Raw genomic sequence first — 17,052 nt, 5'->3', positions numbered from 1 at the left:
CTGCACTGGAATTCGTGCTTTCTCCCAGTATGCACACACAGCTTGTACACTAAGTTTGGCACTTTCACGAACTGTATGGTGTTCTTGTATGTGATGGTACACCATTTTCTGCAATGTGTGTCCTTTGGTTGGTAGTTCCCCACATATTATTTCCTTTTCAGACTTGCCCAGCATCCAAACTGTGGAAGAGCTGCAAGTTTCTGCCATCTGAAAAAAACAGGATAAATTTAAAATGTTATTTTTTGAGCAACCTCTAAATACAGTCACGTGAAAAGTTAAGGACACCCCATGTAAAGTTTTGACTTTTTCAACATATTTCAACATACAGCTATTTGATCTTCATTTCAACAATATTGATAGATAAAGGTGATATAATTGTATAATTTAAATAAACATAAATGCAAATTTCGCATGTGGAAAAAGTAAGTACACCCTTGGCTCTAATAGGTAGTATTGCCCCCTTTGGCAGAAACGACCTCAAGTAGGCGTTTCTTATAACTGTCCACCAGTCTCTGACATCAACTGGGAGCAATTTTTGCCCACTCCTCCATGCAGAATACTTTCAGCTGTGCAATGTTTGAGGGGTTTCTTGCATACACAGCTCGTTTCAAATCCCCCCACAACATCTCGATGGGATTTCGATCCGGGCTTTGACTTGGCCATTCCAGAACCCTCCATTTCTTTCTTTTCAGCCATTCCTTGGTGGATTTACTGGTATGTTTAGGGTCATTGTCATGTTGCAAGGTCCACCTTCGGTTGAGCTTCAACTTTCTGACAGATGGCCTCACATTATCCTCAAGCACCCTCTGGTACAATGAAGAATTCATAGTGCATTCTATGATGGTGAGCTGCCCAGCCCTGATGCAGCAAAGCTGCCCCGACCCATAATATTTCCACCACCATGCCTTACAGTTGGTATCAGGTTCTTGTGGTCAAATGCTGTCTTTGGTTTTCGCCAAACACGTCTTCTGGTACTGTGGCCAAATAGCTCTACCTTTGACTCATCTGTCCAGAGCACATTGCTCCAGAAGTGCTGGTCTTTGCCTAAGTGTTCATTGGCAAACTTTAGTCTTGCCCTGATGTTCTTTCTGGACAGCAAAGGTTTCCTCCTGGCACACCTCCCATGTAGATCAAATTTGTGCAGCCTCTTTCTAATGGTAGACTCGTGCACTTTGACATCAACAGTGGCAAGAGCTACCTGTAGGTCCCGTGATGACATTCTGGGATTCTTAGAGACTTCTTTCAGCATATTGCGGTCTGCTCTCGGGCTGAACTTGCTGGGGCGGCCTGGCCTGAACAAGTTGGCAGTTGTTTGGAATCTTCTCCACTTGTAGATGACCTTCCAGACAGGCGAATGATTGATTTCAAATTGTTTGGAGATCTTTTTAAATCCCTTCCCAGACTCGTAGGCATCTATAACCTTCTTTCTGAAGGCCTCAGAGAGCTCTTTTGATCTAGGCATGGTGATGCCACACACTTCAACAACAAAGAGCAAACCAAACTAAATGTCTGAGGTTTAAATAAGACAGGTTCCTCCAAGTTCCTCTCTAACGATGTTCTAATCATTTGCACCTGAGCTGGTGCACCTGATTCTAATTTTAGGTATTTGAAGTCGTGATAAATGTAGGGGTGTACCTACTTTTTCCACACGTGAAATTTGCATTTATGTTCATTTAAATTATACAATGGACTACAAAATGTAAATGTTTTATGATATTTGTTATATTATATCACCTTTATCTATCAATATTGTTGAAATGAAGATCAAATAATGATCCGGCATTTTTTGACTTTTGTCAAATAATGATAATATGATAATATGTGATAATAAATAATGTCAAATAAAGTCAAATAATGACTTTGATGAGTCTGGCATTTCACTCAGGCCGACTGGGATGGTCTTCAAGCAGCCATCAATCGTCTGGATTGGTCTCCCATCTCCACTGCCTCTGACATCAATTCTTCCTGGGAATTCTTCCAAAGCAAACTGATCTCTCTCATGCACAGATTTATCCCATCTCGCCTTCAGTTGTCTTACCCTTCCTCCCGTCCATGGTACACTGAATCTTGTGGTGAGGCAGTTGCCCTGAAACAAATTGCCTTTGCCTCTTGGAAGGCTAATCCAACTGAAGGAAATCTCAGTTCCTTCCACCAAGCTCGGAACAAGTGTGTGTCTACCCTCAGGAGTGCCAGGAAGCACTATCTCTCCTCACTCAAGAATGAACTCTCAAACCTGTCTCCTTCCTCCAAATATTGGTGGCGTCTGGTCAAATCCGTTTCTGGTGTTTGTTCCCCCTCCATCCCCTCCCTTACCTCAAATGGCCACACAGTTGACATCGCACGTGACAAAGCCGAATGCCTCAACTCTGTGTTTGCCTCAAAATCCTTAGTCCCAAACCCATCTCTCTCTGTTCCCACCTTTCCCAGTCGAACCAAACTGCTCCTGGACTCTGTGACCTTCTCTCCTGACAAGGTGGAGGAGTTTTTGTCAAACCTCGACTCTGATTCTGCAACTGGACCAGATGGCATCAGCCCACGGGTCCTAAAATCCTGCTCTGCCGCTCTATCTCACCCTCTCTCTGTTCTTTTCACCCTATCTTTTGCTCAAGGTCATCTGCCAGCATCCTGGAAATCAGCAAACATTACCGCTTTACACAAAAAAGGTGCAAAAACAGATCCTTGCAACTACAGACCAATCAGCCTGCTCCCAATTATCAGCAAAGTCATGGAATCCATCATTGCTTCGGATATGAAATCTTTCCACTTCTCCAATGGCTTGATCTCTGATCATCAATTTGGTTTCAGACCAGGTCACTCTACTCTGGACATGCTGCTTCTGCTGTCTCAACAATGGATGGAGGTCCTCAATGCCAAACAGGAAATCAGAGCTGTCTCCCTTGACATATCACGTGCCTTCGATACGGTCTGGCACCCAGCTCTGCTCACCAAACTCTCCTCCTATGGTATCCATGGAAATCTCCATGCATGGCTTGCGGACTTCCTCTCTGGTCATAGTCAACATGTGGCCCTGAATGGATTTCTCTCATCTCCCCTTCCCGTTCAGGCTGGAGTTCCCCAAGGCAGTGTGCTGGGCCCTGTGCTTTTTTCTGGTCTTTATCAATGATCTCTCCGACTCTCTGGAAAATCCTCTGTATCTCTTTGCTGATGAATCCACTCTCTGCCGCTCCATTCCTCTTCCCTCAGATCGGCAGTCTGCAGCCTCCTCACTCTCTGAAGACCTGGACAAAATCACAGACTGGTCAAACATGTGGAACATGTCTTTCAATCCTGACAAATCTCACACTCTTACTATGTCTCTCCGAAAAGATCGACTGGACAACCCTCCCATCTACTTTCTCAACAATCCTCTCCAAGAAGTTCTGTCGCTCAAGCTTTTGGGTCTCACCATCTGCCATGATCTTTCTCGGGAAAACCACATTTCCAAGCTGGCCTCCAAAGCCAGTCGCCGACTGGGCATCCTCCGTCGTGCGAAGTCCTTCCTAGGCACACCTGAGCTCCTCACCACATACAAGGCTTTCATCCGCAGCTCAATGGAATACTGTTCTCCCCTATGGGCTGGTGCTCCTGCCTCACACCTGGCTCGGCTTCACGCTGTTGAATCCAAAGCTTTCAGAATCATTGGAATCTCCCGCGATGAAGCTATCTCTGAGGGCCTTTCACTCACTCACCGCAGGCAGGTAGGTGGTCTTTCTGTCTTCTACCGACTCCTCTCCGGCCTTGCTCCCCCAGCTCTCTCTGTGCTCTGTCCCCCAAATATTCCTACAGGTCGCACAAGATCTGCCAGCCACCCTCTGATGGTTAAACTGCCGAAATCTCGGCTCTCTGCTCACCTTCACTCTTTCATTCCTCTTTTCTCCCGCCTCTGGAACAAACTCCCACACTCACTTCAATCACACTCCTCCCTCCAGGTCTTCAAAACAGCTGTTCACCACCATCTCTTATCTTCCCCCATCCAAAACCTTGATCTTTTCTACCCCCACTAATTCACCCCAGATCCACCTTGTTTGAAATTCCAACTTCTCTCCTGGAAGTCTTGGCAGTGTCCATATGTTTTACACCTCTCCCACCCCCCCCCCCCCCTTCCCATGCCTGCCCCCCAAAGCCCTCTCCCTCCCACAGTTCTCTCGATGTCTCCATGTCTCTCGGTCCCTGCTCTCAAATGTTGTGTTTGTGTCCTTCCCCTCTCTCCCCATCTTGTCTACCGCTCCCGATGTTATTTGTTTTGTGTGTCTGTTTGTCTTTCTGTGTGATTAATGTTCGCTCTTTCACGAGCCTCGATCTTGTATACAAAAAAATATAAAAAAATAAAAAATAAATAAAAAATAGCTGTATGTTGAAATATGTTGAAAAGGTCAAAACTTTACATGGCAGGTATACTTACTTTTTCACGTGACTGTAAGTTCCAATTTTTTTTTTTTTTTTTTTTTTTTTTTTTTTTGTATACAAGATCGAGGCTCGTGAAAGAGCGAACATTAATCACACAGAAAGACAAACCGACACATAAAACATATAACATAGGGAGCGGTAGACAAGATGGGGAGAGAGGGGGAAGGACACAAACACAACATTTGAGAGCAGGGACCGAGAGACATGGAGACATCGAGAGATCTGAGAGAGGGCGAGGGCTTTGGGGAGGGGGGGCGTGGGAAGGGGGCGGTGGGAGAGGTATAAAACATATGGACACTGCCAGGACTTCCAGGAAAGAAGTTGGAATTTCAAACAAGGTGGATCTGGGGTGAATTAGCGGGGGTAGAAAAGATCAAGGTTTTGGATGGGGGAAGATAAGAGATGGTGGTGAACAGCTGTTTTAAAGACCTGGAGGGAGGAGTGGGATTGAAGGGAGTGAGGGAGTTTGTTCCAGAGGCGGGAGAAAAGAGGAATGAAAGAGTGAAGGTGAGCAGAGAGCCGAGATTTCGGCAGTTTAACCATCAGAGGGTTGCTGGCAGATCTTGTGCGACCTGTAGGAATATTTGGGGGACAGAGCACAGAGGGACCTGGGGGTGCAAGGCCGGAGAGGAGTCGGTAGAAGACAGAAAGACCACCTACCTGCCTGCGGTGAGTGAGTGAAAGGCCCTCAGAGATAGCTTCATCGCGGGAGATTCCAATAATTCTGAAAGCTTTGGTTTCAACAGCGTGAAGCCGAGCTAGGTGTGAGGCAGGAGCACCGGCCCATAGGGGAGAACAGTATTCCATTGAGCTGCGGATGAAAGCCTTGTATGTGGTGAGGAGCTCAGGTGTGCCGAGGAAGGACTTCGCACGACGGAGGATGCCCAGTCGGCGACTGGCTTTGGAGGCCAGCTTGGAAATGTGGTTTTCCCAAGAAAGATCATGGCAGATAGTGAGACCCAAAATCTTGAGCGACAGAACTTCTTGGAGAGGATTGTTGAGAAAGTAGATGGGAGGGTTGTCCAGTCGATCTTTTCGGAGAGACATAGTAAGAGTGTGAGATTTGTCAGGATTGAAAGACATGTTCCACTTGTTTGACCAGTCTGTGATTTTGTCCAGGTCTTCAGAGAGTGAGGAGGCAGCAGACTGCCGATCTGAGGGAAGAGGAATGGAGCGGCAGAGAGTGGAGTCATCAGCAAAGAGATAGAGAGGGTTTTCGAGAGAGTCAGAGAGATCATTGATGAAGACCAGAAAAAGCACGGGGCCCAGAACACTGCCTTGGGGAACTCCAGCCTGAACAGGAAGAGGAGATGAGAGAAACCCATTCAGGGCCACACGTTGACGACGACTAGAGAGGAAGTCCGCCAGCCATGCGTGGAGATTTCCATGGATACCAAAGGAGGAGAGTTTGGTGAGCAGAGCGGGGTGCCAGACCGTGTCAAAGGCACGTGATATGTCGAGGGAGACAGCTCTAATTTCCTGTTTGGCATTGAGGACCTCCATCCATTGTTGAGACAGCAGAAGCAGCATGTCCAGAGTAGAGTGACCTGGTCTGAAACCAAATTGATGATCAGAGATCAAGCCATTGGAGAAGAGGAAAGATTTCATATCCGAAGCAATGATGGATTCCATGACTTTGCTGATAATTGGGAGAAGGCTGATTGGTCTGTAGTTGCTAGGATCTGTTTTTGCACCTTTTTTGTGCAAAGCGGTGATGTTGGCTGATTTCCAAGCAGATGGCAGTTGACCTTGAGCAAAAGAGAGGGTGAAGAGAACAGAGAGAGGGTGAGATAGAGCAGCAGAGCAGGATTTTAGGACCCGTGGGCTGATGCCGTCGGGTCCAGTTGCAGAATCAGAGTCGAGGGTTGACAGAAACTTTTCCACCTTGTCAGGAGGAAAGGACACGGAGTCCAGGAGCAGCAGGGTACGACTGGGTATGGTGGGTACAGAGAGGGATGGGTTTGGGACACAAGATTTAGAGGCAAACACAGAGTTGAGGCATTCAGCTTTTTCACGTGCGGAGTCAGCTGTGTAGCCGTTTGAGGTAAGGGAGGGGATGGAGGGGGAACAAACACCAGAAACGGATTTGACCAGACGCCACCAGGATTTGGAAGAGGGAGACAGATAAGAGAGTTCGGTCTTGAGAACGGAGAGATATTGTTTCCTGGCTCTCCTGAGGGTGGACACACACTTGTTTCGGGCTTTGTGAAAGGAAATGAGATTTCCTTCCGTTGGATTTGCTTTCCAGGAGACGAAGGCAAGTTGTTTCTGGGCAACAGCCTCACCACAAGATTCCGTGTACCATGGACGGGAGGAAGGGTATGACAACTGAAGACGAGATGGGATAAATCTGTGCATGAGAGAGAGCAATTTACTTTGGAAGAATTCCCAGCATGAGTTGATGTCAGAGGTGGTAGAGATGGGAGACCAGTCCAGATGATTGATGGCTGCTTGAAGACCGTGCCAGTTGGCCTGAGTGAAATGCCAGACTCGTCGACGCTGAGCAGGCTCCCTGAGGATGGTCAGAGAGATGTCCACTTTAACAAGGACATGATCAGATGATCCGATCGGAGCAGAAGAAGAGCAGCAGACATTTTCAGGGAAGTTAGTCATAACCAAGTCCAGAAGAGAAGATGTTCCGTTGACTGAGATCCGGGTCGGGAAATTGACAGATTGTGTCAGTCCCAGTGAGTCGCAGAAGTCCTTTGCTGAGGAGCCATGGCTGGTGAGAGAGGTACCCACACCCAGCCAACTGGCATGATGACAGTTGAAATCACCACATATGAGGAAGAGAGAGTTGGGATGAGTAGATAGAAGTTGGTCCATATCATCAGACAGCGAGATGTAGATGGAGTCATCACTGTTTGGTGGACGGTACAACACACATATGAACAAGAGGTGGGAGCGAAGGGGAAGCCGTAGCCAGAGGTATTCCTGGGGGTGAGGTGGAGAGAGTGCAGTGCAGGGCGAGTGAGGAAGAGAGTTTTTGATAAAGATAGCAACCCCGCCTCCAGGACGAGGCTCAGGTCTATCATACCGGAGGAGGGAGTAGCCCGGGAGAGATACTATGGAATCAGAGACATCATAAAGGAGGAAAGTTTCTGTTAAGCAGATCACGTCTGGTTTGACAGAAGCAACCTGTATGGAGAGATCAGTTACGTTTGAACGAAGGCCCCGGATGTTTGAGGTCCATACCGTTAATGAAGAGGAAGGGGGAGCATCAGATACAGAACAGGGGGGAGGAGGGGTAGGGTAAGATGTGGAAGAGGTGGAAGAGGTAGGGAGAGCTGTTGAAGGTGTGTCAGAGATTTCAGAATAGCTCGGAGAAAGGGAAGGATGGGGCGGACAAAAGGTTTGATGGTGATTGGGTGAGCCACAATGAGGTGTTATTTGAGGAGGGGGAAGAGCGAGACAGAAGGTTGGGGGAGATGGAGGTGAGAGTTTGAAGGGGGAAGAAGCGGGGAGGACGCTTTGAGGAGGGGGAGTGAGAGGGGGGAAATTGAGAAGCAATGAGGGTGGGGAGATTTGAAGGGGAGGGGTGAGGGGGGAGTTTGGGAGGGAAGGGACAAGGGGAGGGATTTGAAAGGGATGGGATATGGGGGAGATTTGGAGGGGAGGGGTGAGGCAGGAGTCTAGGAGGGGAGGGGCGAGGGGGCTTCTTGGCGGGGAGGGGTGAGGGGGTAGTTTAGGAGGGAGGGGGCAAGGGGGGAGATTTGAAAGGGATGGGTGATGGGGAAGATTTGGAGGGGAGGGGTGATGGGGAAGATTTGGAGGGGAGGGGTTATGGGGAAGATTTGGAGGGGAGGGGTGAGATTGGATTTTTGAAAGTGTACGATTTATGGGAAACGAACATTTATTGCAAAATGAGTTTCTTGTGACCTTCGAGTTAAAAATACGTTTAAGGACGCTGGATGGAGGATGGAGTGCAGGAGAGTTTAGGGAATGTAGAAAAAAGGCACTATAGGAGATGGATATTTTTTTTGGGATGAATTGATTTGGTGAGCAAGTCGAAAGCAGCCTTTTAAAGAAGAAGAAGAAAAAGGTGTTATAAAATATGACGGAATACATAACTTGAGGGGAAAGTGTAAACATTGAAGGTTAATGAGTGAAAACTATCTGGGGAAATGGGGGAGAAACACGTGGTCGAAGAACGAACAAACGAATAAGAATGAATAAACGAATGAGAACAGAGAAGGAAATGTTTTTTTTTTTTGTTTTTTTTTGAGTTGAGATTTACACAAGGAAGTAGGCTATGGGTGAAAAGACTGGGAATACAGAGAACGAAAGTTATTGGATCACAAACGACGGACCGTTGAGAAAAACAAAGCCTCAAGGTTGTACAGTGCACACTGTACAAGGCCTCAAGACACGACACGAATTAACACGATTTTCAATACAGGTATGAAAGATTTGCACCGAAAAATCTTCGTCGGGACAATATACGTACAACACCATAAATAAATACAGTTTTAACGAAAATACAAATGGGAACAATCACTTAACTTCGATTTCAAATCGTTCGCGACGCGGCAAAGGCCTTGCTCGCGACACGGCAAACAGACGATCAATTTATGAAAGATAAACACCGAGAAACAACCAAAGTTGCACACAATAACTTCACACACCGAAAGATAAATACAGTTTCGACAAAATACAATTGTGAACAGACTTAACTTCGAAAAACGTGGAGACCGTGTGGAGCTTCGAAAATCCCTGCCGCCGTCTCCAAGATCTCGCGAGAGACTCGACCTTTATTCACCATATTTGGTTCATATGATCTTTATAAATACTAGGACGTGCCCGTACGTGGGTGCCCGTACGTGCGTGCAAAAAAGCATGCGTGCAAACAACAACAACAAAAAAAAACTTTGAAACCACGTGGCAGTAACGACCACAGAACCCCCCCCTCTATTTACATGAAATGGTTTGGTCCATTCGCAACGACCACAGAACCCCCCCCCCCCCCCCCCTCTATTTACATGAAATGGTTTGGTCCAAAGCGAACGGCTTGCGGAGTTTGGTAAAGAAATCGCCATAGCTCGGTAACTACTTGTCCGATTAATATGAAACCTTGAAAAGGCACATCCTCGGGTCCCCAGCAATATACCTGGCAAGTTTCAAGTATATCGGACCCGTGGTTGTCGAGAAACAGCGGTCACAGACAAACACACAAACACACAAACACACAGACACACAGACACACAGAGATTACTGGAATTATAGATAGATAGGAACAAGGGCAGCCTTGTGGAGCATGGATGTTTAATAGTATTAAATATTACATATATCTGTGGACCATCCTTCTGTGCTTGTACCAAAGGGAATACGCCTGACAAATTTGATCAGAGCTGCATCTTCTCTGTTAGATGTCATCTTGGGTTGTCTAGATTGAGGCCTGTTTTTAACATTATTGGTTTGTTGATGCTTGCGGACCAATCTATTGATTGTCCGATGCAAGCCAAGTTGACCTCCAGTTTCACTGTAGGACATCCCAGCATTGTTCATCCCAACAATTAACCATCTTTGGGTTTCACCAAGTCTTCTCCAAGCCACAGCAACAAAATCCGTGAATGGAAATACAACGATATCGTTACCTTCTCCAAATCCTGATCAGGTGAAAGTGTTTTTGCAAGTGGACAGGGATATCTGTGAGTTTCTTCATCACACTCCCAGTACAAACAACCCTATACCCTATATGGCTGTATGTAATGGGTGTGCGGAATTGCCCTGGCCTATTGATGAATGGAAAACACAGCCTTGTTTGGAGGGTTCTTTCATTTATTTTTGAAAAAGAAAATTGAACTTGATTCAATATTCATTTTGCAACCGGCACTATTCTGGATGGGTGATTACTTTTTCCGATGTGCATATATTTGGAGCTGAAAGACACATTATCATGAGTTATCTTTCTGTCAGTTAATGCACAAATACATGTTGTACTAGCAGTACCCGAATGCACCCGACGTAGCATGGTGCCAATTTGTTTTATTTTTATTTTTATTTTTTTGTGGGTTCCTAAAACACTTCCCTACACCTACTAAGGAAAATTTGTATTTAGCATTACAATAACACACACTAATCGAGGATAATTTAATACTATTTTTCACATAGCCACAAGGGCTCAAGCAATCGAGCGATTAAAAAAAAATCCCCCCCCAAAAAAATCAAACTTTTTTTTTCAAAAATTAAAAAAAAGCTGGAACAATGCGACTGTGTCGCCAATATGCTTCCGCATAGTTCCACAATGGGTAGATGCCATAACTCTGCATATGTATGGGTAGCGGATCACGTTTGTGAAGTTTTGTGTTGATCGGATAGGTTCGTTTTTCTATCCAAGATGGCTGCCAAACCACGTGATCTATGCCATTGTAGCGGCTACCGCTGGGTTTTCACAATCGCCTTGCACCTATCAAGGACGCGGAGCGATCACCATGCCGGGCTCGTCCAGGACGCCCGGGCAGGCTCGCCCTCAACTTGCCAGGCCGCAGCCAGGACGCTGGGCCACGCCCCCTCTCGCCTTTCCTGGGCAAACGCTCCGGGATAATATGTATATATATTGCTGCCCGATAAACGGGCTTTTCAGAGTGCCTGAGTGTTTGGTTTGATTAAAGCAACTCGGATGAATTCCAGCTTTTTGTCGCGTCCATTCTTCCGATCGACGTGGGAGCCCCAGCTCCTTCACCATCATCATTTTCAAACTATGTGCAACAGTGTTGTTAGATGTTATTTGTAAAATTTCGCAACGATAGGATGAGCGGTTTCAGAGATATAATTAATTAATATCCTCCTTCACTCCAATATGGCTGCCAAACCACGTGAGCTATGATGTCATAAATTTAATATTTCAATACAAATGGGTCATAGATCATGTGCATGCAATTTCAGATTTTTAGGATAAGGAATTCGATGAAAACATTTTTGGCTGGTATACCACTTCACGTATGATGTCATTATTATGATGCTTTTCCTCACATTGGGAGTACTTGACAATGTGCCAAGTTTCAAATTTTTCCATTCAGCAGTTTCTGAGAAATATTTTTTATATTATTTGCTTTTAATCCAAGATGGCTGCCATACCACGTGACCTATGACGTCACAATTATCGTGAAAACATTCTGCATGGGTGTCACTCCTACCCTGAAAGTTTTGTCTCCATCGGATATATGGTTGCTGAGAAAAACGAGGTTTAGCCCGGACGGACGGATGGACGGACAACCCGAAGACAGCATAAAAAAAATTGTTTGGCCTAAAACACTCCCCGACACTCACTGATGAACCTCTTTGTCAGGTTCACTATGTTAACAAATATAATTTCGTTCAAATTTTTGGAGATTAGCAAAACTATACATTTTTGGAATATTCAGAGCATGAGGAATCCAAAAATCAATGTTTACATTTGCGTAGACACCTTTGCGAAAATGACACTCAGGACAGTGATGAAGATAGTCAGGTTCACTATGTTAACAAATACAATTTCTTTCAAACTTTTTGGAGATGAGCAAACCTGTACATTTTTGGAATCTTCAGAGCATGGAGAATCCGAAAATCAATGTTGGCATTTGCACAGACACCTGCATGGCCGCCATTTTGGATTTTGAAAATGGCCGCCATAAAATACATATTTTGCGCTATCTCGGCTTCTAGTCAACCTAGAGACTTAATTAAATGTGCTAATCCTATGTTTTCTGGGTCAAGGAATCCAATAAAGGCCTCGAAATAGTGCTCAGGATTATAGAAAAGCAACAAACAAAGGTAATTGAAAACCATTGTCTTTATATTTGTGATATAACGGTATTACATAATACATGATATTGCAAGTCCGTTGAAGTTATAGGTTGTTATAGGAAGTTATAGGTAGTATCAGATTGAACTATAAGTCCTATACACAGGATCTACGAGGTCTATACCGTTCAGGAATACGCTTTTACAGATCTTCATCACTGTCCTGAGTGTCATTTTCGCAAAGGTGTCTACGCAAATGTAAACATTAATTTTCAGATTCCTCATGCTCTGAATATTCCAAAAATGTATAGTTTTGCTAATCTACCAAAATTTTGAACGAAATTATATTTGTTAACATAGTGAACCTGACTATCTGAAAGTTTGACGAACATCGGTTCAGCCATCTCTGAGAGCAATGGCGACACACAGACACACACACAAACGGCTCTCTTATAGTATAGATGTGTGTTATGAATGTCAATTCCCAGCATCACGAGACATGGGTTAAAATGGGAATTTCAAATTGGCCAAACCGAGTTTTTATACTCATTTAATGGAAGTAAACAGGTATTTAAATCACGTGCCAGTCTCTACCAAGGATGCTGAACTTCACTGGGTGGAAGTGATTATAGACAGGTGTTCGGGTGACGTGAAGCGATGTGATTCTGTGCGTGCTGTGTGTACAGGTGGAATCGCTTGCAGGTTTGGAGAATAAAGGAAAAATGCAACATCAGAAGCCACAGCAGCCGATATCACATCCAGGGAGAAATACGCAGCCAGAAGACCATCGTCCGTACAACGATTCATATATTTACGTAAGAGGATTGGGCCTCACATTTGGAATGTCGAAGGAAAACGATCTCTTTGGAGCTGGAAGGCGGATTATCACTTGTTACCTCCGCCACCAAAGGTGGATGGAGGTTATGTTTTCACCCCTGTCTTTTTGTCCGTTTGTCTGTCTGTCCGTTTGTGAACAAAATATCTCAAAAAGTTGTGGACGGATTCGGACGAAACTCGGCAGAGATGTAGCGTATGTGACAAGGACGAAATGATTAGATTTTGGTGAAGATCCCGATTCGGATCCGGCTCCTAGAATGTTTTAAGTGATTCTTCACCATTGGGAGATTGAGCCAAAAACGATACATTGCAGCATATCACAAAATGTTGTGGACGGATTTGGACGAAACTTGGGGGACCGGTTAGGTGTCTGACAAGGACGATTTCATTCAATTTTGGTTAAGATCTGAAGATGGATTCGGATATGAGAAATTTTTTTTTTTTTAAAGTTATTCTTCACCATTGGGCGACAGGTCCTAAAACGATACATTGCGAGATATCTCCAAAAGTTGTGGACGGATTTGGACGAAACGTGGTAGACCGATTGGGTGTCTGACAAGGACAAATATATTCTATTTTGGTGAAGATCTGATTACGGATTCGGATGTGAGAATTATTTAATTTTTTAAGTGATTCTTCACCATTGGGAGATAGGTCCAAAAATGATACATAGCAGGATATCTAAAAAAGTTACGGATGGATTTGAACGACACTTGTTGGACATGTTGTGAGTGTGACAAGGAAGAATCGATTCAATTTTGGTGAAGATCTGAATATGGATTCGGATATGATCATTATTTAATTTTTAAAGTGAATCTTCACCATTGAGTGATATGGCCAACCAGGCGGAAGTATGCTTTCTACTGAGAGCCGTTCTAATTATTTGTCTGCAACTTAATGTACGAATACATATTGTATGTAGGAAGCAGGTATTTATTAAGGTATTAAGCAGGTATTGAAGTAAGCAGGTATTTCCCTCAGGTGTCTGTCTCTACCAGTGATGCTGAACTTCATTGGATGAAGCTCTGATGATGGACTCGTGTTAGGATGATGTGAACTGTGCTGTGATGTACATGTGGTGTGTATATGTGGTGTGTACAGGTGGAAGAACCTTCCCTTGCGAATAAAGTGGAAATGCAACTTCAGGAGGTAGAGGAATCGCAACCAGATGGCAAAAGACTTCAGAGCAATACTCAGCCAGAAGAGTATGAAGACTTGGACGACTTACAAGTATACACTGATGTAAGGAGAATGAGCCAATTATATTTGCATTGTGTTCGGTAAACAGTTTACTTGGATCTAAAAGACAGATGATCAGTTATCACGTATGCATGTTGTTACCTTCTACTTCTTTCAGACTCAGTACATGGTTGTAGGTAGCATCATTGGCCCAGAAGCCGTGGTTGTGCCACTGTTGCAGTGCCCATTGGAGGTTAGGGCAGGAGTTTGGAATTTTTTTTCCCAGGGTGTCGCAATGGCTGCCGACTCTTAAAGGACGCTGTGGGATCGTTGGTATCCACTAACTAAAGGCGGCATATGGGACACCCACGTTAACATCCACACAAATAGAGATTCAAACTCAGGATGGACACCTTGGAGGCGAGCATGTGTACCTCTAGTCTAGACTATCCTGCCAGCACTAAATATATCAATGACATGTCAGCAGGAGGAAGAACATTGATCGGGATCATTGAATGTATCATATAATCGATTATCCAGGGTATTGGATCTGCGCATAAAACATTGTTGACTGTGACACCCTGCAGGACCAAAGCAACACCTGGCAAAGGGAGGATGAGGTCCCATAGGGAGCCAAAGGCCATCCAGTAAGGAGGTGGTGTCTCCTAAAAAATACCCATCTGGTTTGGACCGGTTCAAGTCATACCAAAGACTTTAACAATGGTACGTGCTGCTTCCTTGCTTGAAAAGGATAGAGCACGGACAATCGCCATTAGTTGGCATCCATGGGGAGGAGGAAATACCTCTTGAGGAAATGCCCCGGTGAGTACAGTGAGAAAGGCGTTGCCATTGTTATGACGTCACTGGTACACAGAGTATCCCGGGAAGTGACGTTGGTGACAGCACTTCCCCCAAGCTCAGCGGCTGTTAAGTGTTTGTCTCGTCAGTATGTCTGTATGTCCGTGTCCGTGTGTGTGTGTGTGTGTATACATATAATGTGTATATAAATTGTTATGGTTTTCCGCCGCCCTTCTTACCAAGGGGGGATTAAGTCCCTTGTTCTGTCTAGGGTCGGCGTAACCGAAACTTGAAACGCCCCTCCCGGAAAAGCGCAAGGTAGGGTTTCGGGACAATCCTCGCTCGTACCTAAATCCCTACGCCGCCACGGAAGCGGGGAGGCAAGCCTCGCACGAGCCACGTGCAATTTGAGGTACACTGAGCGGATTGCGTACCACATGGTCCGTGCAGTCACCGTTAATATTGGACCCCGATTAGAGCGATTGTACTCGTACCACGCTTAGTCAATGAGGAAAACACGAGAACGATCGAATGGAAGGAAGAACACAGGTTTAATTATTATTTACACGTATGTACAATGATCGGTAGAAGCAGAGACACAGAGCAGCACTTAATCAGTCTTATCCTTAAACCCAGACTCGGGCCCGTTCACACTCACACAGGGAATTGCAGGCAGAATGATGTTCAGGCCAAACGCGCTGGCTGGGTCATCCAGGAACGGCCCGGTCCGGCTCTCCTCGATCACAGCACGTCCCGAGATGATGGCCAGCAAGCGGTGGAAGGATCCTCGCGGCGCGTCCCTCAAACAAAAGCAGATGATGAGGCAGGAAGGCCGGAAATGTATGCGTCTCTCAGCGCGGCTGGCGGTTACACAGCGCGTTATCACTCGCGTAACTCAAAGCACTATATGCGGCTCGGCTTCAAGCTCAACCGAGCGTCGCTTTCAACCGAGCGCGTATCCTGGTTCATGCGCGTCTCTCGCCGATCTCGTATCTTTCAAAGTCCTCTGCTGACCGCCAACTCACCGCACTGCTCTCTTCTCACGAGTCCTCCGGAGTCCTCATTTTTCTATCCAAGATGGCTGCCAAACCACGTGATCTATGCCATCATCATTTTCAAACTATATGCAACAGTGTTGTTAGATGTTATTTGTAAAATTTCGCATCGATAGGATGAGCAGTTTCAGAGATATAATTAATTAATATCTTCCTTCAATCCAATATGGCTGCCAAACCATGTGAGCAATCATGTCATAAATTTAACATTTCAATACAAATGGGTCATAGATCATGTGCATGCAATTTCAGATTTTTAGGATAAGGAATTCAATAAAAACATTTTGGCTGGTATACCACTTCACCTATGATGTCATTATTATCATGCTTTTCCTCACATTGGGAGTACTTGACAATGTGCCAAGTTTCAAATTTTACCATTCAGCAGTTTCCGAGAAATATTTTTTAAATTATTTGCTTTTAATCCAAGATGGCTGCCATACCACGTGACCTATGACGTCACAATTGTCGTGAAAACATTCTGCATGGGTGTCACTCCTACCCTGAAAGTTTTGTCTCCCTCGGATGTGTGGTTGCTGAGAAAAACGAGGTTTAGCCCGGACAGACAACCCGAAGACAGCATAAAACTAGAACGCCACTCAGTCGAGCGCATACTCCCGCCGTGGGTCAAGTTGGAATAGTATGATTTCACAAAAGTTTGAGGGAGTAGTTCAGTGACACCACAAGACAAGACAACACAAGACAGACACTGCACAGATATATATTTAGAATATATAGAAGATTGTAGCGGCTGCCGCTGGGTGTTCACAATCGCCTTGCACCTATCAAGGACGCGGAGCGATCACCATGCCGGGCTCGTCCAGGACGCCCGGGCAGGCCCGCGCTCAACTTGCCAGGCCTCGGTCGGGACGCCCGGGCATGCCCGGGCATGCCCGGGCAGGCTCGCCCTCAACTTGCCAGGCCGCAGCCAGGACGCTGGGCCACGCCCCCTGGCGCCGGGCCTGGGCAAACCCCCTGGGTTAATAGATATATATTGCTGACCGATAAACGGGTTTTCAGAGTGCCTGAGTGTTTGATTTCAAAAAAGCAACTC

General features: G+C 45.5%; 1 protein-coding gene across 6 annotated transcripts in view; it reads left to right on the top strand.

The window, feature by feature from the left end:
- The window catches only part of LOC137417215 (uncharacterized), a 90,862-nt gene that overhangs the window by 46,937 nt on the left and 26,873 nt on the right, over positions 1-17,052 (top strand). For all 6 annotated transcript variants that reach the window (XM_078781490.1, XM_068103039.2, XM_078781489.1 and 3 more), the window contains 2 exons: positions 12,816-12,944; positions 14,068-14,208. In XM_078781490.1, the coding sequence (XP_078637616.1) occupies positions 12,816-12,944; positions 14,068-14,208 (270 nt within the window). The remainder of the gene's footprint in view (positions 1-12,815; positions 12,945-14,067; positions 14,209-17,052) is intronic.

This window comes from Myxine glutinosa, chromosome 7 (assembly GCF_964187855.1).
Source record: "Myxine glutinosa chromosome 7, kmMyxGlut1.1, whole genome shotgun sequence".
Classification (NCBI taxonomy): domain Eukaryota; kingdom Metazoa; phylum Chordata; class Myxini; order Myxiniformes; family Myxinidae; genus Myxine; species Myxine glutinosa.
The sequence above is the reverse complement of the archived record's forward strand: the minus strand, read 5'-3'. Positions and strand labels throughout refer to the sequence as shown.